We start from the raw sequence: 25,450 nt of genomic DNA on the forward strand, positions 1-25,450 counted from the left end.
AATGGAACAGTCCATCTCAGGATGATAGCCGGTGACAAGGGTGTTCCGCAAGGCTCAGTGCTGGGAACAGATCTTTTTACTTTATACATTAATGAATTAGATGAAGGAACTGGAGGCATTCTGGCTATGTTTGCAGATGACACGAAGATCAGGAGAGGTACAGCGAGCCCTAAGGAGGAAGGGAGGATGGAGAAGGATTTGGACAGGTTAGGAGAGTGGGCAAAGTAGTGGCAGATGGAATACAAGGTGGGCAAAAGTGTGAGGTCATGCACTTTGGTAGAAAGAACAGACTAGACTGGATTGAGATTGACAAGGAGGGGATGTTAGCAATTCTGACAAGTGTGTAAATAGATATGTTCCTTGGGCTGGATGGGATTTATCCTAGGATTCTCTGGGAAGCCCAGGAGGAGAGTGCAGAGCCTTTGGCTTTGATCTTTAATGTCGTCAATGTCTACAGGTGTAGTGCCAGAAGACTGGAGGACAACAAACGTTGTTCCCTTGTTCAAGGAGGGGAGTAGACACAACCCTGGTAATTATCGATCAGTGAACCTTACTTTGGTTATGGGTAAAGTGTTAGAAAAGGTTATGAGATATAGGCTTTATCATCTAGAGAGAGGAAAAAGTTGATTATAGATAGTCAACACAGTTTTGTGAAAGGTTGATCTTGCCTCACAAAGCTTATTGAGTTCTTCAAGACGGTGACCAAACAGGTGGATGAGGATAAAGTAGTTGATGTGGTGTATATGGATTTCAGTAAGGTGTTTGATAAGGTTCCCTACAGTAGGCTATTGCACAAAATATGGAGCCATGGGATTGAGGGTGATTTAGCAGTTTGGATCAGAAACTGGCCAGCTCAAAGATGATAGAGGGCAGTGTTTGATGGGAAATGTTCATCTTGGAGTTCAGTTACCAGTGGTGTACTGCAAGGATCTGTTCTGGGTCCACTGCTGTTTGTCATTTTTACAAACAACCTGAATGAGAGCGCAGAAGGGTGGGTTAGCAAATTTGTGGATGACACTAAGGTAGGTGGAGTTGTGGATAATGCCAAAGGATGTTGCAGGTTACAGAGGAACATAGATAAGCTGCAGAGCTAAGCTGAAAGGTGGCAATGGAGTTTAATGCAGAAAAGTGAGAGGTGATTCACTTTGGAAGGAGCAACAGGAATAAAGAGTACTGGGCTAATGTTAAGATTCTTGGCAGTGTAGATGAGCAGAGAAATCTTAGTGTCCATGTACATAAATCTCTGAAAGTTGCCACCCAGGTTGACATGGTTGTTAAGAAGGCATACAGTGTGTTAACTTTTATGGATTTTTGAAATCCCTATTCATTTAGCGATTGAATTTCAGAGCCATGAGGTCATGCTGCAGCTGTACAAACCTCTGGTGCAGCTGCACTTGGAGTAGGGCGTACAGTTGGGGTCACCGCATTATAGACATGACGTGGAAGCTTAGGAAAGGGATCACAGGAGATTTACTAGGATGTTGCCTGTTACAGAGGGAAGGTCTTATGAGGAAAGGTGGAGAGACTTGAGGCTGTTTTCATTAGAGAGAAGGTGGTTGAGAGGTGACTTAATTGAGACATAAGATAATCAAAGGCTTAGATAGGGTGGACAGTAAGAGCCTTTTTCCTCGGATAGTGATGGTGAGCATGAGGAAACATAGCTTTAAATTGAGGGGTGATGGATATAGACCAGATGTCAGAGGTAGTTTCTTTACTCAGTAGTAGGGGCATGGACTGCACTGCCTGCAAAAGTAGTAGACTCGCCAACTTTAATGTACTTCAGAGGCTCTAAAAAACTTTGGTCAGATCACATGTGGAGTACTGTGCGCAGGTTTGGGCCCTGTATCTCAGAAAGAATGTACTGGCCCTGGAGCATATTCAGAGGAGGTTCACAAGAATGGTCCCAGGAATGAAAAGCTTAACATAAAAGGAATGTTTCAGGACTGTGGGTTTATACTCTATGGAGTTTAGAAGGATGACAGGTGATCTAATTGAAACATTACGAATACTGAATGGTCTGGACAGAGATGATGTTGGAAGATGTTCCATTCGTAGGAGAGATGAGGACCAAAGGGCACAGCCTTAGAGTAAAGGTAAGAGAAAGAACCAACCACAAAGAAAATTATAGCACAGAAACAGGCCCTTTGGCCCTTCAAGCATGTGCTGATCCAGATTCGCTGTCTAAACCTGCCGTCTATTTTCTAAGAACCTGTATCCCTCTGCTTCCCTGCCATTCATGTAACTATCCAGATACATCTTAAATGACGCTATGGCGCCCGCCTCTAATACCTCTGCTTGCAACGCTTTCCAGGCACCCACCACCCTCTGCGTAAAGAACTTTCCATGCACATCTCCCTTCAACTTTTCCCCTCTCAACTTGAATTTGTGACCCCGAGTAATTGAACCCTCCATACCAGGCAAAACCCTAGTGAACCTCCTATATACCCTCTCCAAAGCATCCACCTTCTTTTGGTAATGTGGCAAACAGAACTGTACACAGTATTCCAAATGAGGCCAAACCAAAGTCTTATACAACCGTAACATGATCCGTTAACTCTTGTACTCAATACCCTGTCTGATGAAGGAAAGCATACTGTATGCCTTTTTGACCACTCTATCAACCTGCAGTGCCACCTTCAGGGTACAATGGACTTGAACACCCAGATCTCTCTTTACGTCAATTTTCCCCAGGTCTTTTCCATTTACTGTATCGTCCGCTCTTGAAATAGATCTTCCAAAATGCATCACCTCACATTTGCCCAGACTGAACTCCATCTGCCAATTCTGTGCACAACTCTCCAAACTATCTATATTCTGTTGCATTCTCTGACAGTCCCCTTCACTATCTGCTACTCCACCAATCTTAGTGTCATCTGCAAACTTGCTAATCAGACCACCTATTTCTTCCTCCAAATCATTTGTGTATATCACAAACAAAACTGGTCCCAACACAGATTCCTGTGGGACACCACTGGTAACAGGTCTCCATTTTGAGAAGTTCCCTTCCACTACTATGCAGTCTCCTGCTGCCCAGCCAATTCTCTATCCATCTCGCTAGTACACCCTGGACCCCATGCGACCTCACTTTCTCCATCAGCCTACCATGGGGAGCCTTGTCAAATGCCTTACTGAAATCCACACATATGACATCTACAGCTCTTCCCTAATCGATCAACTTTGTCACTTCCTTAATTTGGTAATACACAACTTCCTTGCACAAAATCAAGTTGCCCATCACATAAGCACATTTTCTTCCAAATGTAAAGAAATCCTATCCCTTAGTATCTTCTCCAGCAACTTCCACTGACATCAGACTCACCTTTCTATAATTATCTGAATTATCCCTGCTAGTCTTCTTACACAAGGGGACATTAGCAATTCTTCAGTCCTCCAGGTCCTTACCCATGCTCAAGGATGCTGCAAAGATATCTGCTCATGCCCAGCTATTTCCTCACTCGCTTCCCTCAGTAACCTGGGATAGATCCCATCCAGACCTGGGGACTTGCCCATCTAAATGCCTTTTAGAATACCCAACATTTCGACCCTCCTTATGCCGACTTGACAGAGTCTAATCAAGCATCTATCCCAAACCTTAACATCCGGTATTTCCCCCTCCTTGGTGAATACCGACGTATGGTACTTTATTTTCCTGACTCTACACGCAACTTCCCTCCTTTGTCCTTGAGTGGGCTAACTCGTTCTCTAGTTACCCTCTTGCTCCTTATATACGAATAAAAGGCTTTAGGGTTTTCCTTAACTCTGTTTGCTAAAGATATTTCATGACCAGTTTTAGCTCTCTTAATTCCTGGTTTCTTACTGGTCCTACTTTCCCGATATTTTTCCAAAGCTTCGTGTTTTCAGTATCTCGACCTTTGTGTAGGCTTCCTTATTCATCTAAAGTGGTCCCACAATTTCACCATGGTTCCTTAATCTTGCCATTTCTCTCATTTTCACAGGGACAGGTCTGTCCTGCACTCTAATCGATCTCTCTTTAAAAAGCCACCTACATATCAAATGTAGATTTACTTTCAAACAGCTGCTCCCAATCCACATTTCCAGCTCTTACCAAATTTTGCTACAGTTGGCCTTTCCCCCAATTTAGTACACATCCTTTAGAACCACCTCTTCTTTATCCACGAGTATTCTAAAACTTATGCAATTGTGATCACTATTCACAAAATAATTTCCTACTGAAGCTTCAAACACCTGGCTAGGCTCATTCCCCAACATCAGGTCTAGTATGGCCCTTTGCCAAAGTTGGACTATTTACATACTGCTTTGTAAAACCCGCCTGGATGCTCCTTACAAATTCTGCTCCATCTAGAGCTCTAGCACTAAGTGAATCCCAGTCAATGTTGGGCAAATTAAAAATCACCACCATCCTGTTTCTCCTATATCTTTCCATAAGCTGTTTGCCTATGTGTAGCTCTCTCTCATGCTCGTTGTTGAGAGGCCTGTAGTACAGCCCCAACATTGTTACCATACCCTTCCTATTTCTGAGATCTGTCCATATTGCCTCTCTGCTAGAGTCCTCCATAGTGGCCTCCTTCAGCATAGCTGTGATATTTTCTCTGACAAGTAATGCAACTTCTCCACCCCTGTTACCTCCTCTCTATCCAGGGATATTTAAATTGCCAATCATGCCCTTCCTTCAATCAAGTCTCAGTAATAGCAATATCATACTCCCAGGTACTAATCCAAGACCTAAGTTCATCTGTCTTACCTATTACACATCTCTCATTCAAACAAATGCACCTTAGACCACCTGTCCCTTTGTGGTCATCATCTGCTCCCTGCCTACTCTTCCCCGTAGTCACACTGACTTCATTAGAACTTTTAGAATGGAGACAAGGAGAAACGTCTTCAACCACAGACCGTGCAACATTTATTTGTAATAATCAGTGGTTCAACTATCATTGCACACATACAGGCATATACTTCTTTGGTTTGCATACTTGCACAGCAGTCCCGTGAGATCGGGGACGTGCTAAAAGTGGACAGAAAGTTAGCCTACAGATTTCAGTTTGGTCTGCAGCACCAATTTTCAAATTATCTGTGCTATTATTTTACCCAAATGATTCAGAATTACCATAAAAACGAGTATACAGTTCAAGTTTTGTGGACTTTAAGCTGAAATTAGAGGATCGACTTATACACAAGGTATTGTTTTTGAGGGGATAAAATTCATGCTTGGCCTGAGTCAAGAAATGGATGAACAAGAGCCAGATCATTACATAAAATAATCAATAAATGAAAAAAAGTGTTATGGCCATTATTGAATATTTATCTACAAAATAACTGTCTCCATTCTCCCTGCTATGGTAGAAATGTACTGTCGTACTATATTCCAGTAACTATTACCATAAAATGCATGCAGGTCTGCATATATGAACATAAGTCAATAGGCATACCAGCAGGTGGTCAGGCTATCTACTGGGGCTATTTGTACAACACACAATTCATGAAGTTAAAAACAGAGGAGTAGTAAAAAAAATAAAAAGACTGATAATATTTTATTAAAATGGACTGCATGAACTTGTTAATATACAATAAATACTTTACATCAAAAACTAATTTTCACAGCAAAAAACTTCAGACCATATATCACAAATATTATGGGATAGTCAGGAAGAGAACCCTGAAAACTAGGATCGACTTATATGAAAAATACCAGAATCTTTGGCCAAAATAAGGCACCAACTTATATATGAGATCTACCTATATAAAAGTATATATGGTAATATACATATCACATCAAATTCACACAAATTGGCAGTGTAACACCAATGCTTTGGTTAGAAAGGGGAACTAAGAACTCAGTATTGTGATACAGCATTGCAGAAATTAATTTCCAGAAGGTACTCAGTTATGTTAATCTTTCATATACATGTTGTTTACTTCAATTTTACTCCATTTCAAACCATGCAAACACGTTAGAACCTTCAACACAAGCCAGCCAGTATGTATTAGCAGAACATGACACTATTCAAATTTAGTATCCTATGCAAACATCATTAGGTTGCAATTTTGTCAAGTATATCAGCACAAAAATCTGAAAACTATATGCCATAACGCAAGTGTACTTTTTATTTATAAACATATCAAGAAAACAAATAAATGACAATGCTCATGAATGTTTGCATATATGTTTGTCAGCCAGACAACTACAGCTCAAATTCTGTATTGGTTGTCAAATATATGTTTGACAAAGTAAAATAATTTTAGGAACTTCTACCAACCCTTACTTTTGTTTCATGAATAACTTGGAGACAGGTAGAACAAAGCACAAGTTATCAGAATTCATTTCGGATGAATTTCAAGATGTAATTCAAATCAACTATCATCTTAAAAAAAAAATCAAGCAGTAAAATATCTTTCACCATTTATGTACTTCAATCTGCCCAATGTGCTCAACACAGCTGGACAAAATGAGTTTGATCCAACTGAACAAGACTAAAGCTTGGAAAAGGCGAGGTTCCAGTTTGGTAAAATGACCACCGGCTCAAAAACTGAAGCTGTACCTGTCAACAAGTACTGAAGTGCAGTTTTGGTGTCCAGGGGAGTGTTGAACTGGGAAAGAAGGGTGATCAACCAGAACAGGAGCAGTCTTTACACAGTCAAGGTGGAAGAACACCCAAGACTGAGTTTCAAGATCATATGAGCAGGGTGAATTGTGGTCCCTTGTGAAACTGAGATATTTGATAATCTTTCACTTAATGTATGGATGGGGGGATTTATTATGAAATCTAATGGATCTGTTTGACGTGCACTGTGGAATGTCAGTATCCATGTTACGTGTAGGAACAACAAATTCATTCTGTGTAAAAAACAAACACCAAAAGAACTGCAGTTACTGGAAATGTTGAAACAAAAACAGAATTGTTGGAAAAGCTCAGAATGTCTGACAGCATTCATGGAGAGAAATCAGATTTAACATTTCAGATCCAGTGATCCTTCTTCAGAATTTGGTATGCTTGCCTTTATTGGTCAGTGCATTGATTATAGGAGTTGGGAGGTCACGTTGCAACTGTAGAGGGCATTAATTAGGCTAGTATTGGAATACTGCATGCAATTCTGGTCTCCTTCCTTTCAGAAAGATGTTGTAAAACTTGAAAGGGTTCAGAAAAGATTTCCAAGGATGTTGCCAGGGTTGGAAGGTTTGAGCTCGAGGGAGAGGCAGAATAGGCTGGGGATGTTTTCTCCTGGAGCGGCAGAGGTTGTGGGGTGACTTTATAGACATTTATAAAATCATGAGGGGCATGGATAAGTTAAATAGACATGGTCTATTGGGGAAGTCCCCAACTAGAGGGCATAGCTTTAAGATGAGAGGGGAAAGATTTAAAAGGGACCCAAAGGGGAAACATTTTCACACAGAGGGTGCTATGTGTGTGGATTGAGTTGCTGGAGGAAGTGGTGGGGATGGGTACTATTACAACCTTTGAAAGACATTTGGAGAGAGAGTTTGGAGAAGATTTGTAGCTCAGGTTGAGGTTCTGGATAAAAATATTTGCTTACTGAGCTGGAAGGTTTGTTTTCAGATGTTTTGTTAGCAAACAGGGTAACATCATCAGTGAACCTCCGATGAAACACTGGTGTTGTGACCCGGTTTCTATTTGTGTTCAGGTTTCCTTGGGTTGGTGATGTCATTTTGTGATGTCATTTCCTGTTGTTTTTCTCATAGGGTGGTAAATGGGGTCTAAATTGGATGTATTTGTTGGTAATGTAAAAAGACCCTATACAGACAACAGGCAAAGCTAATGTAAATCACAAAATACCTTGCAACTGTAACAAACACTACATTGGACAAACAGGCAGAAAACTAGCCACCAGGATGCATGAATATCAACTAGCCACAAAAAGACACGATGGGTTTTTGCCCCGAAACGTCGATTTTCCTGCTCCTCGGATGCTGCCTGACCTGCTGTGCTTTTCCAGCACCACTCTCATCTGGACAAAAAGATATGACCCTCTCTCACTAGTATCCTGACATACAGATGACAAAGGACACCATTTTGACTGGGACAACACACCCATTTATGGACAAGCCAAACAGACACATGCACAAAAATTTCTAGAAGCATGGCATTCTAATTGGAACTCTATCAACAGACATATCGACGGATCCCATTTACCACCCTCTGAGAAAAAGAATAGAAAACGATATCACTACAGGAAGTGATATCACCAACCCAAGGAAACCTAAACACAAATAGAAAGCAGATCACTAACACCAGTGCTTCACCGGAGGCTCAGTGTTTATGTGACCTAGTATGGTGACAAAACGTCTGAAAACGAACTTTCCAGCTCAGTAAGCAAACTTATATCCAACATCTGAATAGGTATACAAGTAGGAAAGTTTGAGGAACATGGGCCAAATGCCAGCAAATGGGAATAGGCGAATTTAGGATTCCTGCTTGGCCTGGATAAGTTGGACCTAAGGGTCTGTTTCTGGGATGTATATCTCTGACTCTATAAATAATTCTGAAACTAAAGTTTCTCGCCACAAATGTTGTCAGAGATTTTTAAGCAATTTCTGTCTTTGTGTGTTAGAATACAAGTTGTACATGTAATGCAGGTTGCACTACCATTTAACACTGTACTGCAAAGTTTGTTTGTTTGTTCAAAACCATGAATCTTGGATCTCTCACTTGTCTATATTGAAAAATCAAATTTTACAAGTCCCTAACCAGGCTGTAACAAATTTGGAGTCTGGTTGGGATCGTAACACTCAAGTAAACACTATCAATAAGAAAGCAAACTGCTTCACAGGCATCCCATCCACCACCTGCAAAACAGTGACAAAGTTTGTATCATCCATAATCTGTAAAGTGTGACGAATGCTGGAACATAGATTTAAATCTAAGAAGGTGGACAGATATTTAATTAGTAATGAGTTGAAGGGTTTATGGAGAGTGGGCAACAAAGTGGAGTTGAGGCCAAGGTAAGATCAGGCAGGATCATATCAAATGACAGAACACGCTCAAGGGGCTGAACTGTCTACTCATGCTTCTTATTCTTCTGTTCTTAAAGTTATTATAATACACAATGCAACAACTCATCAACACTACAATAGTTCCTCTCCTATATGGAAAGGATAACAACTAGCACCACCATGTGCAAATCAACTCCAATTGTAAGTCACCTTGAGTTGAAAGTTTGTCGCTAATATTTCATCAATGCTGGGTGAAAATACTCATCTCCTTACCCTAATAGTACTGCGGACCTATATTTACTAGCGTACAGTGTTCTCATGAGCAATTGGGACCCCGAATATAAATGCTGCCCAGAACATTCACCCCACTACTCAATGTTTTAATGTTGTTATTTTCACCTCTTCAAATAGCTGGAGTGAAAGAAAAACCATACCTTTCAACCCATCTGTGCCACATTTCAAAAACACCAAATTATCATTATAAATGTGCTTAAAACAAAGATTATGCATAAAAATCCAAGTTAATTTTCTGGATGTCCAACACCATAAACTAGGCATCCTCAATCCCATTACGTTTGGAAGTGCAGTGGACATGTCACTAATGAAATTTGTTTGAAAACCAAAAGAACTGCAGAGGCTATAAATCAGAAATGAAAACAAATCGCTGGAAAAGTTCAGCAGGTCTGGCAGCATCTATGGAGAGAAAACAAAGTTAATGTTTTGTGGGCGATGACCCGAAGTTCTGAGGAAGATTCACTTGACCCAACACATTAACACCGATTTCTCTTCACGGATGCTGCCAGACCCGCTGAGCTTTCTCAGCAACTTCTGCTTTTGCTGATGAAGTTTGTTTGTTTAGCTATAATAGACTAACTTGTCGCTGTAGAGCCCATCTGGTATAAAATGAATTGAAATTAACTTCACATAACTGCAAAAAAACACAGTATTTAAACACAAAACTCTGCAGATTAGAATTGTACATTTCATTATACATTGATATTCTAATTAACTCATCTTTCCTCACAACTTGGGCGTTACTTATTTAAATAGGTCAGTTAACAGCTAATTCCTCAAAGAAAGCAACACTACATTACAGCCCATGAATTCTTCAGTAATTTACATGATATTGGATTTTCTGCTTATTTTCATTCTCAATGCAGCAGGCTTCAGCTTCTTGATGTGAAATGGTTACTCAAGCACCTATTGTTCTTTAACCTTGTTCATGAGGCCACTGTGAATCTTGGTTATCAACACATACTGTTACAGACCTCAAAGACAGTACCATTCTGGGGTAGCTGCAGCTTCTTAATCACTTCAGATTAGTAAATGCGTCGTGGGCCAGAAGGCAAACTTTCTGACTGATGGATTAGCATTGATGAAATTGTGCCATCAACACAACAGTTCTGCCTATTTACGTATTCTCACATAACCACAGTGACATTATCATGACTACATTATGGTCTCCTTTCTCCGTATCTGCAGAATGCTTCATCTTTAGGCCTGGGTCATACAGAGATTTCTATTTTGTTTCTCAAGTATAGTTTATCAAAACCGATGCTCACACAACCTCAACTATGATCATAGTAACATCACACTTAATCAACCTTTACGTCAGCTAAAATTCTCAATTGCATCCACTCAAAGACCAAGGTTTCCCACATCATATCGAGAGGCGAGAGTGAACGCCTTTGGAGGTCAAGGCCGCATTTGACCAAGTGTGGCATGAAGGAGCCTGAGCAAAACTGGAATCAATGGGCAAACTCTCCATTAATTGGAATCATACCTGGTACTTAGGAAGATTGTTGTGGTTGCTGGAAGTCAATCATCTCAACTCCAAAACATGTCTCGAGCTCCTCAGGTTAGTGGCCTAGGCCCAACTATCTTCAGCTACTTCATCAATGACTCTCCCTCCATCATAAGGTAATGTGGGAATGTTTTCCAATGATTCTACAATGTTCAGCACCATTTGTGACTTCTCAGATACTGAAGCAGTTCAAATGCAACAAAATTTGGACAATATCCAGTGTTGAGCCGACAAATGGGAACTAACCTTCACGCCACACAAATGCCAAGCTGAATTGCAGAGTGTGAGCATCACTAGCATTTTATTACCTATTCTACACATCCTTGAAAAAAAAAAGTGTGATAGAGGGCCATCTTTAGCAGCTGCACACCAGATGACAACAGTACCTTCACAATTCTGTTTGAGCAGAAATCCTCAAAGTCCCAAAGAATTAGGAACTGTGATATATGTCCACTGGAAAATGGAGTGTAACATGAATGAAAGATGATAGCACCACTATGCATCGACTGCCTTTTTACTTCCGTAGTCACTGCATGAATTGTTACCAAGAAAACTCAAAAATGATAATGTATATATATTATGTGCCACAATCATGGTATACTGGTGGAGGGAGCAGAGAATGTTTAAGCATGTGTTTTTCTAAGGTTGGTGTCAAGCTTCTCAACTGTTGCAACTTCTAGATGGTTTCAGGTATAGCATTCTTGACGAGCCTTGCAGACCAAAATTCTTTCGGAATTAGGGATAACCCTGACAAATACTGAATAACTTGCCTCTTACTTGCTTTAGTCGCCACTAACTTGCCCAGGTAGGTTTCTCATCAATGCTGAAATCTATCATGTCTCCAACCATATTTACAATTTCAATCCCTTAAATAGTCAGGAAAAAAGGAATCAAAGAGAAATCAAAAGCCAGCTTTTCCAAGAAATTCAGATAATAGGATAAGCAATGACTAAATGTGATCCTTTTGTCCCCACAGATTAGATTATTGTTTTGAATTTGATCCCTGATTTCTTATTTGCTATTCATGCTTTTCACCATATGGAGCGAGATACTTATCCTGCTTGCATCAGAACCTGCGAAGTGATGCAATAATTTTACATATGAAGATTGAGCATTGGAAAATGTGAGCAAAATCTTCTGACCTGGGTTGGAAACCACATCTCAGATCCAGGTCAAACTAAACATTACCCACTGAGTAAACTTCGAGCTGAAGTACAGCAGAATTCAAGAAACCTGGCAACCAACAGCAGAATGGATTGGCGCTGAAAAGACAGAGGAGGCTTCAGATGGGTTTGTGGGCAAGATCACATTGGCTATGTGGGTGAACCAGGGTGGTCAGTCAAGGGGTTCAATTATATAACTAGCCTGGAGTTAAGTTGGTTTCAGTTTCTCTGACAATTGCTCATTAACTAGTCAACTCAGTGCCAGAAGTCCCAAACAGATTAATAGAGGATCAGGGATAGGGTATAAATAAAATTAGCTTAAGTAAATAACCAACAATGTGGAGATTAATGGAACTGAAGAGTGACAAACCCCCAGGACATGATTTGGAGAATCTGGTGTTGAATTGGGGTGTACAAAGTTAAAAAAAAATCAAACAACACCGGGTTATAGTCCAACAGATTTATTTGAAGTACTAGTTTTCAGAGCACTGCTCCTTCATCAGGCGATTGTCACAACCAACTGTTAAAGAAGCATCGCTCCGAAGGCTAGTGCTTCCAAATAAACTTGTTGGACTATACCCTGGTGGTGTGTGATTTTTTAATCCAGAACTTGATGGTTTCTATCTACAGGTATTAAAAGGAGGACATAGTAAAGCACATTGCCAATGCCCTAATCTTTCAGAGTTCCTGCATTCAGGAGTTGAACCGATGAACTGGAAATCTGCTCATGACACTCTGCTCCTTAAGAAGGGCAACAGAGCGAAACCAGGGAATTACAGACCAGTTAGCCTGATATGAATTGTTGCAATCTATAGTCAAGGATATGGTAATTGATAAAGTTGAAACATTTCAGTTAATTAGAAACAGCAAGCAAGGATTTATGAACAGTAGGTCATGTCTGACAAACCTCTTTTTTTTTTGAAGAGATGACAAAGGTAATGAATAGAGCTAGGTTGAGGGACGTTTTTTAATGTGGACTTCCAGAAGGCTTTTGATGAAGTCCCACGAGTCTGTTAGCTGAGATGGAAGCCAATGGAATTAAACTTAAATTACTAACAAGAGGAGGAAATTGGTTGAGTAACTGCAAATGGAGTTGGAATAATGGGTAATTACTGATATTGGGAGGACACAACGAGCAATGTTTTGGGGGTTCAGGTGCACAGCTATTTAAAAGGCCATAAATAGTCATGATGATTAATAGAATACTGGCCTTTGTATCTAAGGGGCTGGAGTACAACGATTCATATGTAATGCTGCAGTTATACAAAATCCTTCTGAGTAGTGGCAGCAAATGTAGGCATCATATTTAAGCAGGTTTATAAGGACTCTGGATTTTAGGGGTTAAATTGAGGAGAGAGTAAACAAATTAGGCTTTTATTCTCCTGAATTTAAAAATGCTAAGGGTTGATCTAATTGAGATCTTCAAATCGTAACGAAGATAAACTATTTCCGTGGGTTAAAGATTCTAGAATGAATTGACACAATATAAGAATTACAGCCAGGCCATTCAGGAGAGATGTTAGAAATCACTGTTACATGCAAAGAGTAATGGAGATGTGGAACTCTTCCTTAAATGGCCATTGATGCTAATTCAATTGTTAAATTTAAATCGGAGATAGACCCATTTTTATTAAGCAAGAGCAACAAGGCATCGCTCATGGCAGGCATATGGAGTTCAGGGACAGATCAGCCATAATCTTATTGAATGAGACAGTAGGCTCAAGGAGGTGAATGGCCCATTCCTGTTCCTATGTTCCTCAGGGAGTTGCAACAATCCAAGGTTTCAACGAAATTTTGGGAACATTTTTGGAAGGTTCCAGATAAGGTCATGGTGCAATTTTCAACCTTCCAGGTAATTACCATGGAATCAGCCATATTGGGCTTCCATGTGGGCCTGACCCGCAATTCCCATCTGCAACACTGAAACAACCATCTGCCCATCAGAAACGTCGACAACTGTATGACTCAAGTATATCCATAGGAAATTTAGCTGATTTACCAGAAAATTATACAAAGGGTGTAGTCTTAAAAACAGTGCAATATTAACAATATAAAAACAATTTTAGTCATGAGATTAACAATGCAGAACAAACAAAGCCCTTTGGGAGGGTGAAGAAAAATATTCACCCCATTCCTGTGTCTAGCACTCAGATTAACACCTTTCAAACAAAAACAGAAATTTTGGTTAAACTCAGGTGGTCTGGCAGTATCTGTGAGGAGAAAGTATCACTGAAAAGTCACGGGATTCAAAACATGATCTCTGCTTTCTTCCCAAAGATGCTGGCAGACCTGCTGAATTTCACTAGAAATTTCTGTTTTGGTTTAAAATCTCCAGCATTCATTGTTCTTTGTTTTATTACTGCTTTCATTGATTGGCTTGCTTTCATTTTTAGGTCCACACTTTTCTGATTTTCTGCTTTTCCTTCTCTTGCTGATGTGGTGTTTTACAACTTCTCATCAAATTCAAAACATCGTGTATCAATTCCACTAACAGCCAAGTAAGCAGAAATTGCATAGCAATTCACATGACAAAGACAGATTTTAAACATTTTGTTCAGTAGTCACTTAAGAAAATAAATGTTTTATTAAAATGTTCTGGAGTCATCCTTAGTATAAGTATTAGATAGCTACTGAATTTTTTTTAAAAAGTGGTCCTCTAATTAAAGAATTTGGACGTGTTTAATGCATTAATATCACCTTAGACGAACTAAGTTTTCCATGTCTTCTTCAACTTCCAGAACAGCACCTGTCTTTCATCATCATGAAATGTTGCTTAAAGATTAGTCCACATTTTCACTATCTGAAGGTTCATTTTCTACAGGATTATCCTCATCAGCCTCATTCATCTTAAACAAATCCCCAACTAACACATCATATACTATCCCACACCTCAACTCCTCAGTACCAACCAGTTAGTTATGCAATCAGTATAAGGATTTTAAGACGAAATTCCTCCTCTTCAAATCTCTTCAGTCAATGCTCGATTCCAGGTCTACAATTTCATGCAGCCTTAGGCCAACATTTTTACTATTCCATTATCCAGTAAATGCAGATATCTAATTTCTCCAATACTGATGGAAAAACCTTCTGCCACCATTATCCTTCCATTTTTGGAATTCTTTTCATTGAATTACATCTCTCTTCATCTTCAAAAAGCCACTTCAAAATTCACCTTTTATTATTTCTTCAGTGACATCTCCAATTTTCTGCACTCATGAAGATCTGCTCAAATGCAAAATGTCCAACATAAATGTGAGTTATTGCTGTCAGGCTTAACTCAAAAAAGCTGAACACTTGGCTTAAATAAAGCTTCTTTCATGATATCAATGACCCTTCTGACTGCTCTATTCCACATCCTGACAAATTCATAAACCATTCATGTAGAAAACAAAAATTATGATACGATCAAGCTACTGTTTACGTTTTTAAAGTGACCCTTAAGCCTAATATTGATACTAAATGTAATTAAATATGTAAATCAATCTAGAAGCACATTTTAACATATTAAGCTCAACCACAATGTGGCAGCAAGTTGGTTAGAAAATGTCAGATGTGCTGCTCTTTCTTCCTCCCAAACTTATATTAATCTATGTCATAGTGTGGTTTAATTACATGAAAGTCAATTTATCCTTTACAAGTGAATAATGGTAGGTTAATCATGTTTGCAGGAAACCACGATTTTAAATTGACAATAATAGTTGCGGAATTTCTGTCTTCAACTATGGTAAAGAGAGTCCACCTGTACAAATTTACACTATTTAAAATTATTTAAATCTACAGGTTTCAGCCAACACCGAACACTATTCAGAGTAATGGAAAACACTAATTCTCGAATCAGATTTTTTTTCTGTGCAAAGTTAAATAATATTTATCTGTGGGCCAAAACAAGTCAAAGTACTCAAAATTTTACATGTAATTGGCATAGCTCCAAAATTAAAAATTAGTCAGCAATGCAACTAATCTACAACTACCAGATTTTTGAACTCTAGTACTTACTACCTAAGTCAAAGTTGATTTTATTTGAAACATTTGCCCCATACATGGACTGGTATCACAATACAACTTTGCTGGACAATGTTACGCTCTCATTTAAGAGAAAATTCCAAACTCAAACCCACAGACTGAATTTACAGATGTCAACTGCATTAACTAGCAAGATAAGATTCTGATATTCCTCTCTTAACCAAAATGAATATTTTACTTTTATTTATTTTAAAATATATCTAAAAGTTGAGAAATACTTCAAAAAATTATGCATAGAGGGTTAGTATGTTTGCTTTCATCTTCACACACACTTTTCCAACCTTACAGGACATATTGGCAAAGAGGTTGGAGCATTAACTATACCAATTATCAAGCTGTTTGAACATGAATGCTCCTTCTGCTGCCAATGAGCTATGGAATGGGACTTGAACCCACAACTTTTGGCTGTGAGGGATATTGCCACTGAGCCAATGGCCTTGAAAAAAAAGTACAAGCGAGTCGTCAAAGTAAATTTCATTGTAATCACTGAGGAAAGCTGCATCAATTTAGGATTTGATTCGATTTACAAGTCGTTCGACTCTAATACACGTTTTGTCAATGTGAATTGCTGTAACATGATTGACGAATAGGGGACGGTGTTTCTAAAGCGCAAACTTTAAAAACGCGTGTTGGCTATAACGCGATTGCATTGCCAACACTTTAAATGCTATTTTTATTGTGCAATTTTTATATAGCACGGGGTTGCACAAGAACGCAACAATTGCGTTGTAGAAGAAATGCCAGTATTGTTGTCATGTCTACCTCGGTACAGTAAAAAGTTTTGTTTTGTATCTAGTACAGGCAGATCATACCAAAATGCGTAAAGGTAGTAGAACTGAGTAGGGTATACAATGTTACAGCTGCACAAAGAGCGAGATGAACATTAAATTTGAAATTTGTAAGGTCCATTCAGACGTCTAATAATGGCAGTGAAGCAGTTCTTGAATCTTTGATCCGGGTGTTTAAGCTTCTGTATCTTCTGCCTGACAGGAGAGGTTGGAGCAGATTACAACCAGAGTGAGAGTTGTCTTTGATTATGCTGACTGCCTTTCCAAAGCAGCAAGTATAGATGGAATCAATGGATGGAAGGTTGGCTTGCATAATGGACTGGGCTGTGTTCACAACTCTAGTTTCTGGGCAGAGCAATTGTCATATCAACCCATGATGCATCTGGAATGAATATTTTCTATGGTGCATCTATAAAAATTGCCAACAGTCTTTATGGACATGCTGAATTTCCTCAGCCTGCTGAGGAAAGAGGTGGTGTCATGCCCACCTCAGCTTCATTGATGCAGATAGGAATATAGACTCCACCCTGCTTCCTGAAGTCAATGACCAGCTCCTTCATTCTGCTGTATTGAAGGAGAGGTTGTTATCTCCATAACACGCCAACATGCACTCTCTTTCCTGCATTCTGTCTCGCCATTGTTTAAAATCTAGGCTACAAAGGAGGTGTTGTCAGCAAACTTGTAGATTGAGTTAGGATGAAATTTGGCCACACAGTCACAAGGGTACAGAGAGTACAGCAGGGGCTGAGCATGTAATCTTGCAGGGTGCCAGTGTTGAGGATTGTCATTAATTAGGTACTGTTGCCTATTCTTACTGATTGCAGTCTGTGGATCAGGAAATTGAGGATCCAGTTGCAGAGGCACAGTAGAGACCCATGTCTTGGATTTGATGAGGTCAGGAGAATTGGCACGGATTTGAAACAAGGAGAAAAGACTTAAAAATATGAAACCGGAGACGAATGGGTTAACTGGTAATTCATCACGACCATTCTTACATCCACAAATTCGTCTTCAAAACAACTTTTGTCATTGATTCGTCTTATGGGAGACCACTACTTTTGGGAATTAGTGCTTACTGTAGGAATGTACAAGTTTCAATCTTTTCACATTGGAGCCTCATTTAAAAAAAGTACTAACTGACAATCTAAGCAAGATATCAGCTTCAGCTTAGTGTAAAAAACTTAACCTCAGAATCCACAACAAAGCCTACCAGCTAACCACAAAGCAGCATTAATGAAGTTGTTCATAGTTCAAATCTATTCAGGAACCAATGTTCACAGTATGCATTATAGAAGCTTCCCAAACTAGTATAACTATTTATTAAAAACCTAATTCATCTGGGAACAAAAGTTTTGTATTCTCGAGATAACCTGTTTTTCCAGTGAGCAAAATCCAAAAGAATTCATAAATATACTAAATATAAAAAACTAAAATCTTTCAGCAGGTCAAACAAGGGATAAAACAGTTGAGGCAGAAAATAGACTTGCAAGTAGCCTTTGGGGAGGGGAAATAAATAGTTTATGAAGCAAAGGGAACTAAAATTATGTTGTTAAATAAAACCATTTACAAGAAAACATTTACGTGAATTTGTTGAATTCTGTGCATTCCATAACTTTTACAGTCACCATAGCCTCAAAGGACCATAGGGCTACTCTCACAACAGTGAGAGATAATTGGTGGTGATTTAACTTGACTGTCACCACATCTCAGGCTCAGAGTGAGGTTCAGAAGGCCAGTGACCTCAGCCAGTACAGAAACTGAAGCCATGCTACTGGCGTCACTGCATCAGCCATCCAGCCGACCGAATTAACTGATTCCCACAAATCATAACCAGTAACTTATAATCAAAATCACAAATAAGAGGTGACCATTCCCTTCACAGGTAGGGGGGAAAACACTGTCTCACTAAAATCAGCTGAAGTGGACTACAAAATAGATAATGCCATAAGTCACTGTGGATGCTGACAACTAACATTAAATTACTTAGTTCTAACATTCTACTGATAGTACTGAAAGTGCACGTATAATAATAATAGCACGAAAAAGCCCACCAGTCTTAAAGCAAACACCCAATTGCTTAAATTTTTCTTATCTTACTTACTCATGCAGAAGTTATTCCAAGTATTAGAGAAGTATTTTATAGAACAGAAACAGGGTATTCAGTCAACACTTCCGTGTCAGCATTTATATTCTGTATGAGCATTCTCCTATCCTTTTTTATGTAATCCCAAATTCTGACAGCATAATCCATACAAGCAAGAAATATTGTATTCCACATATATAGATCAAGGTCTGATATTGCTACTACATGCTGTATAATTAACATTTAATTCATTTGCACAGACTTAGTCTATTTGAAGTTATTTACTTAAAACTACAAAAGTGCTACATTTTGGCAGCATCCAATTCATTTTATTCATCATGAATTATTTTTTGAAATGCACTCATATACTCTCCAAACAATGTGACATTCCTACTGGAAGAACTTCACATTTACAGACACAATGTCTACAAATTCATCTCCTCAAACTGCGTTCTATACTTAAAACACACAAGAACCATCTGCAAAATTTCTGCGTAATGTTTGGTGTACCTTCAGTTATCCATGATTATTAACTTTCAAAAGAGAAAATTATCCACCACACATTTAAAATCGTCATCCAGCAAATGGAAAAGAGTATACACAGTGATACTAGAAAACTAGAAAATGCATTTTAAAAAAAATTCAATACCAAGATACGAAATGGAAAATTGTAACTATGAATTTATGCCAATCCTCTATCCAGGGATTTTTACAAAACTGTCTTTTGTTTCAATTTGTAAATGATATCTATATACAAAGATATAATCATATTTTATGGTAATCTGAAAAATCTCAAGCACTTTCCCCAACTGTGTGTATTTCAGTCAAAATACAAACAATGCACAGTAAGATACATTTAATTACAGCAACTAAATTGATGCATACACGAAATTAATCCTCAATACCGAGGAACTACAACTATAATGGAACACCCGTTCAGCACAATTTATTAAAGACAGTTCTCAACAAATCTTAAGTACAAAGTGTTTCACTATACACAAGTTCACCAAAAGGTAAATCTGCTGTATAGTGCAAAATAATTGCATTCATGAAAGACAATTACAGGGTCCATATCACTCCATCAATGTCAAGGACGCAGAAAATGTTATTCTACAATTCTTTGGTCTCCAGTGACTTCCTACTCCCCCAATGCCTTTATCATATTTCTAAATTCTCATTCAAGGTTACAGAACTCTCTATAGCTTCATTCAACCATTGATTTTGGCTTTCCCTCGAGTCACCCATTTAGTCTCTGCCATTTTTACACTCTAAATGTCTCTCCAAAATCCTCAATTTTAGCATATCTTGTTCTATTTTCAAAGGCCTCCATACACATTTCATTTTTATTCATGGTTTTGAAAATTTCTCCTTTCTTTCCCTCTCTTTGGATTCCCACTTAAACACGTCAGAATTTTGCCTCAGCTCATCTGCTGCTGAAACTGGACTTTGCTACCTTGAACTACTGCATCATATCATTGACCAACATCCAACAAAACCTTACTCAGGATTCCAATTATTCAAAACTCTGTCCATAACCCAACTCATACTAGGTTCTGTGCAGCTACCATCATTCTACGCAAAGATCTTCATTAGTCCACAATTAAGCAACACCTACTTTAAAATTTTCATCTTTGCTTTCCAAGCCATGGCCTCCTGGAGCCCAACAACCTTCCACCGGACTCTTCTCCAATTTTGGTCTTGAACATAGTCAATTTTAATTGTGGAACCACTGGTGGCCATGCCTTCAGCTCTTAGGGCCCTAAAGCTCTAGAAATCCCTCCATTTCACCCTCATTATTTAAATATGTGCCTTCGATTAAACCTTTGGTCATCCGTCCTCAATTCATGCAGCTCAGTGATTTTTTTATGGATTCCTTGGACATTCTATTATATTCGAGGTGCAAAAAAATGCCATTGCTCTTGTTTGTTCCACCAAGCACTGTATCACTGTATCAATACAGTCTCTCCCTTCCCAAAATTATCCAATCACTTCATTACTGCAAAACCTCTCTTGGTGCATAGTGGAACAAAGTACATATTATTGCTACCTTATGCCTTAATTTTAACCCTAACCCTGTTTGTTCACTTGGCATTTGTACCATGCAGGACATTTAAAATATTAAACACTTATTGGGTGCAATCCTGAGCATATCTGCAAATGACTTTATGATGAAACACGTATTATTCCGGAGACTGCCCCAAAAATTAGTAAATAAGCTCAATATAAAACATCCATAGATGTTCCATCTAAACTGTTCTTCAAATTTAAAAACTCTGACCTTTCTCAAACATATGCTTGCTTAAGGACTTCAAATCAACCTTAGAGCAGGGACATTGTATCACTTCTAAACCAAAATGTGTGTACACATTCCAACCCACCTAGAATATACTTTGATACATATTTTGTTGTCTGTTACACTTTTTAAAAATGTGAATACAATAATATGAAAATATTGAATTTAAATTCAAATTTTCATTGCAGTAGTTGTGACAATGCCCAAAACACCTGGCAAAAAAGAAACTTATTTTACAAGTGAAACAGACCTCAAAGCCCAATTATAATTTTTAAAATAATACTTTAGAACACCAAATTTATGCCATTAGGTGACCAAACACATAACCTCCCAAAACACAATTTGTTTACACAGATCTTCCCAACTGAAGATTTAGATTTTAAAGTTTGCAAAAATACTTCGTTGTTATGAACTCAAATTATTACACTACAAAAAAAATCTAAAAGACTTAAATATGTGCCAAAGTTCAAGTTTTCCATGATACTTCTAATTTCTCATTTCAAACTGTTCTACCATAATCACAAATGAACAGTAATCCTCTTATTTCATTGTGTTATAATGTACAAAATGGGATTGCCAGACAACATTCAGAAGAAAAAAATCTAACTGGGATACTGATTTCATTCTAGTAAGGAGGAACTGTATGAGAATTTCCCAACAAATTAGAATGATGAGAAACGGCCCATTTAAATATCAATATTTTTACATTAATGGTGTAATTTCACACAGTAAATATATTTAACTTTTGATTCAGCATTTGTTTTTGACATGCCACATGTTACTGCTAGGAATTAAATGGAATTTTTTTGACATTTTTCACAAATCAGGGAGTGCATAATCAGTTGGAGTGTAAAACTCCCCTTGCACAGTTCAACAACATGCCTCAAGTTCAGCTTAAAATCATCTCAACATACTAAGTAAAAAGACTTCCCACAACAGCTCTGTAGTTTAAGAGAGTGTCCAGTTACTGGAACACTGAGCAATGCAATATCTTGTGGTGGACAGATTCGATCGGCTGAATGGCCTACTTCTGCTCCTACATCTTATAACTTCTGTATCTCAGACATAACGTGATTGAAACATGTTCCTATGGATCTATCACCACTCACTTGTCTGGAATAGACTTCATACTAAATTCTGAATATCTGAGTTGAAAGCACAAACATTTCACCAATCACAACATAAATCTATCTCCCTTCTCTTCTATGAAGGCCAAAAGGCCGCACTTGCACCTCCTCTTCATTCCCCAAAATACATAAATGTAGTTGTGTTCTGAAATATACAACTACATATAATTACAATAAACATTACTCATTTACAATTTGCAAACTTCAAGTTACAACCATTCTTTTATATTGGTTCATTGAGTACGCAATCTAATAACATTCAAAATGTATTTTCTGTTTAGCAAAATGACAGTTGAAACTAAATAAATGCCAATCAACTTCTATGATAAGAAATTACTGAATGCGGTTTCTAAAACAATATGTTTAAAAAAGGAAGAGAAATAGAACATGATGCGCCAGAGAGTGGGGTTTGTAGCTTTTCATTCAGTTCGATGCATTCATGTCATTAACTGAAAGACAGGCACTAAACATTTCTGGTTGGGGGAAATTCAGACAGCATCATTCCCACACAACTATATTTGGGTCCACCTCCAGTCACACTGACAGAAGCCCAAAACCAAGCTGCACGCGCATCCTCTTCCTGGAACAAACTGTAATCTGCATCAAGACAAACTGCAAGGGAAGAAATATAAAGTTAAACCTAGAAAACAAAAATATTGAACTGATTTTTCTTAATTATTGCCACAGATCAACACAGTCTGGAGTCACAAGAAAGATAATGAAAACACGGCTCCTGTTCAAAATTGATGAATGACAAGGAATGGGCTTTAACGTCTCATATTTACATAAACTGAAATATATATGCTTGTAATACTGAATTCACTGTGAGCATCTGGTAATGCTATCAGTTGAGTGTTGAAGGCAGGCAGTATTCCTCACACTTTCGATATCTATCATGAAAAGCAATCTCAACTTTAGTCACTTTTCTTGCTAAAGTCAATCTTTCTGATCACCAAACACACAAGGGTAGCCTGATTTATTAGACCTCTTCATAAAGGCAAGCTAAATAACTGTTTCTAATTCCTCTAACTGCTGTACAAAGATCATCACTTGAAAGGAGTCTCACTTAGTTGATGCTCTAGAATGCGATGCCCTTTTTTGCACCTGTATATCTAAAAACACTGGTATGGCAATAGTGCAGTATTGTAGGGATCATCAGTATTATGAAAACATTGCTCTCCTTGGATTTTCACATTTTCAAACATTAGGCTGGAACATTGGAGAATAACATTTCCAAGTCTTGTTTGAATTAACTGATTTAATAGCTAAATTTAAAGTCTTAAGGTACAATCATGATAAGTTTAGTAAGACTTTGAGCGTGTCATCGGAAAGCAAAACCTACAGTCTTCCTTCGAAAAACTTAAACCACACATGCAAAGACTTTAAACCTTTAGTATTTTCAGTTGCATAACAAATTGATCCCCCACTATTACAAATCTCGAAACATCTGGAAAAAGCCTTCATCTAGATTTTTTATATTCCAGCATGTCAAAACCACAACGGAACAGGTTTACAGAAATAGTGAATGCCCTAACATAAAAATGGCAGAGCTCACTACACAAAAATACATCCCAAAGAATTCAAGTGCAAATTACATAACCAGCTAAAAATATATATTAATTTAACTTCAAGCAAAAGAAAATTAACTTGACAAGCAAAATAATTAAACATTAAGCAGCTCAGTTAAAATTAAATTTTATTCCCAAAACACTTTAGAAATGAACAAAATTGATTACATTTTAAAATATAATTATCTTAAATTAAAACAAAAAGAAACAAGCTAGGTATCTGTAAACTGTTGGCATTGAAAACCCCAGGCCTTTCCTAGGCCTTTCTATGACTTATTACCAATCCCCTCGGCTGCTGCAGGAGGGCTAACAGTTGCAAACACCAAGACGGGGTGAGATGAAATGAAATGTCAAAAAAATCCTTGTTTAAAAAAAAAGATGGAAGCCACCCTTGATTTACTAATTTTGAGGGGTGTGTGTTAATGCCCAAACTGAAAAATGAAACCAGGACGATGATAAGGAAAGGAGGTGGGGGCGGTGGTAGGTGGACTGAAATCATGGGGATTACTAGCAACAAACAAAAATAAAGATGCAATATAACATGAAGGAATCAATGAAGGCACTCCCCCCCCCCACCCCCCTTCTTTACAATCCCCTCCACACCTTATTCCTCATGGCTTTTCTTACCCAAGAGTAGCAGTTTCAGCTCCCTGCGTGCATCCCGCTTATCCCTGCGAAGCTGCCTTTCTATCTCGGCGTTAATTCTCTTGGATTCTTTCGCCTCTTCACTAAGGCAGCACGCCATGATAGAGTCGAGAGTCATGAAGCCTGAGGTATTTTGGGGATGATTTTCTCCTCACAGAAAGGCAAACATGAAGGGAAGAGGGGAAAGGGGAGGCGGAAGGAATTCCAAAAAAAACACTTCACAAAAGACCCCCGGGTTATTTTTTTCACTGTGGAGACATAACCCTCCTCCGTCAAATATTTTTCCCTCTCAAACTCTTGACCACCTCCTCTTTTCCCTTGATGTTTTTCCTTCAGATTTTTTTTAAATCGTCTTTTCTTCTAATTGTCCACACATATTTTTTAAAAAAGCAAAACAATAATAAAATGTCTTCCCCCTCCTCCTCCTCCTCAGCGGACTCTTACTCTCTCTCTCTCACACATACATACACCCCTACCCGCTCGAGCCAACTTGACGGCCGGAAGCGAAGGCTAATGGAGTGGGTGGAGGGGGGGAAGACAGGACAATGCGCAGGCGCGCCGTTAGCCCTGAGCGGGAATGTGGGCGGAGAAAGGGAATGCTGTGGGTAAAAGGAAGTGGGGGGAAACGAGTGAGTGTCTGAGTCTGCGGAGGGTGGGGTGAGAGGAGGCGGGGAAACTGTATTTGACTGGCGTTGCCTTCCAACCAATGGCGCCGAGGATTGGCCGGCGCCCACCGACCAATCGGGAAGAGGTAGGCGGTATGTCCCCCCCACGAGCTCCGACCGTTGCTGTTTGGCGCATGCGTCTTGGGTGGAGGCGCGTCTCTAAGCTTTCGTTTAGGTACGGGCTGTGAGGGGAGGTCAGTGTAGAGAGCGTCGAAGGGGTTTTTGTGATCTTCTGGTAGTATTTGGACCAGGAGTGCCTTGGTATCAAGTCCTAGCCTAATATAAAACAATGAATTTCGGACGCTAGTAATCTGATACAAAAGCAGAAATTGCTGGCGAAATTTATCAATTCTTAGGAG

General features: G+C 38.7%; 1 protein-coding gene across 1 annotated transcript in view; it reads right to left on the reverse strand.

The window, feature by feature from the left end:
* The window catches only part of LOC122565383 (guanine nucleotide-binding protein G(q) subunit alpha), a 112,747-nt gene extending 87,752 nt beyond the window's left edge, over nucleotides 1-24,995 (reverse strand). The window contains exon 1 of the mRNA XM_043721311.2: nucleotides 24,409-24,995. Within this exon, the coding sequence (XP_043577246.1) occupies nucleotides 24,409-24,544 (136 nt within the window). The 5' untranslated portion in view covers nucleotides 24,545-24,995. The remainder of the gene's footprint in view (nucleotides 1-24,408) is intronic.
* Nucleotides 24,996-25,450: the final 455 nt, after the last annotated feature.

Source organism: Chiloscyllium plagiosum, unplaced genomic scaffold, assembly GCF_037043375.1.
Source record: "Chiloscyllium plagiosum isolate Xiang-an unplaced genomic scaffold, Cpla_swu_hap1 HiC_scaffold_28, whole genome shotgun sequence".
In the NCBI taxonomy this organism is placed as follows: Eukaryota; Metazoa; Chordata; class Chondrichthyes; order Orectolobiformes; family Hemiscylliidae; genus Chiloscyllium; species Chiloscyllium plagiosum.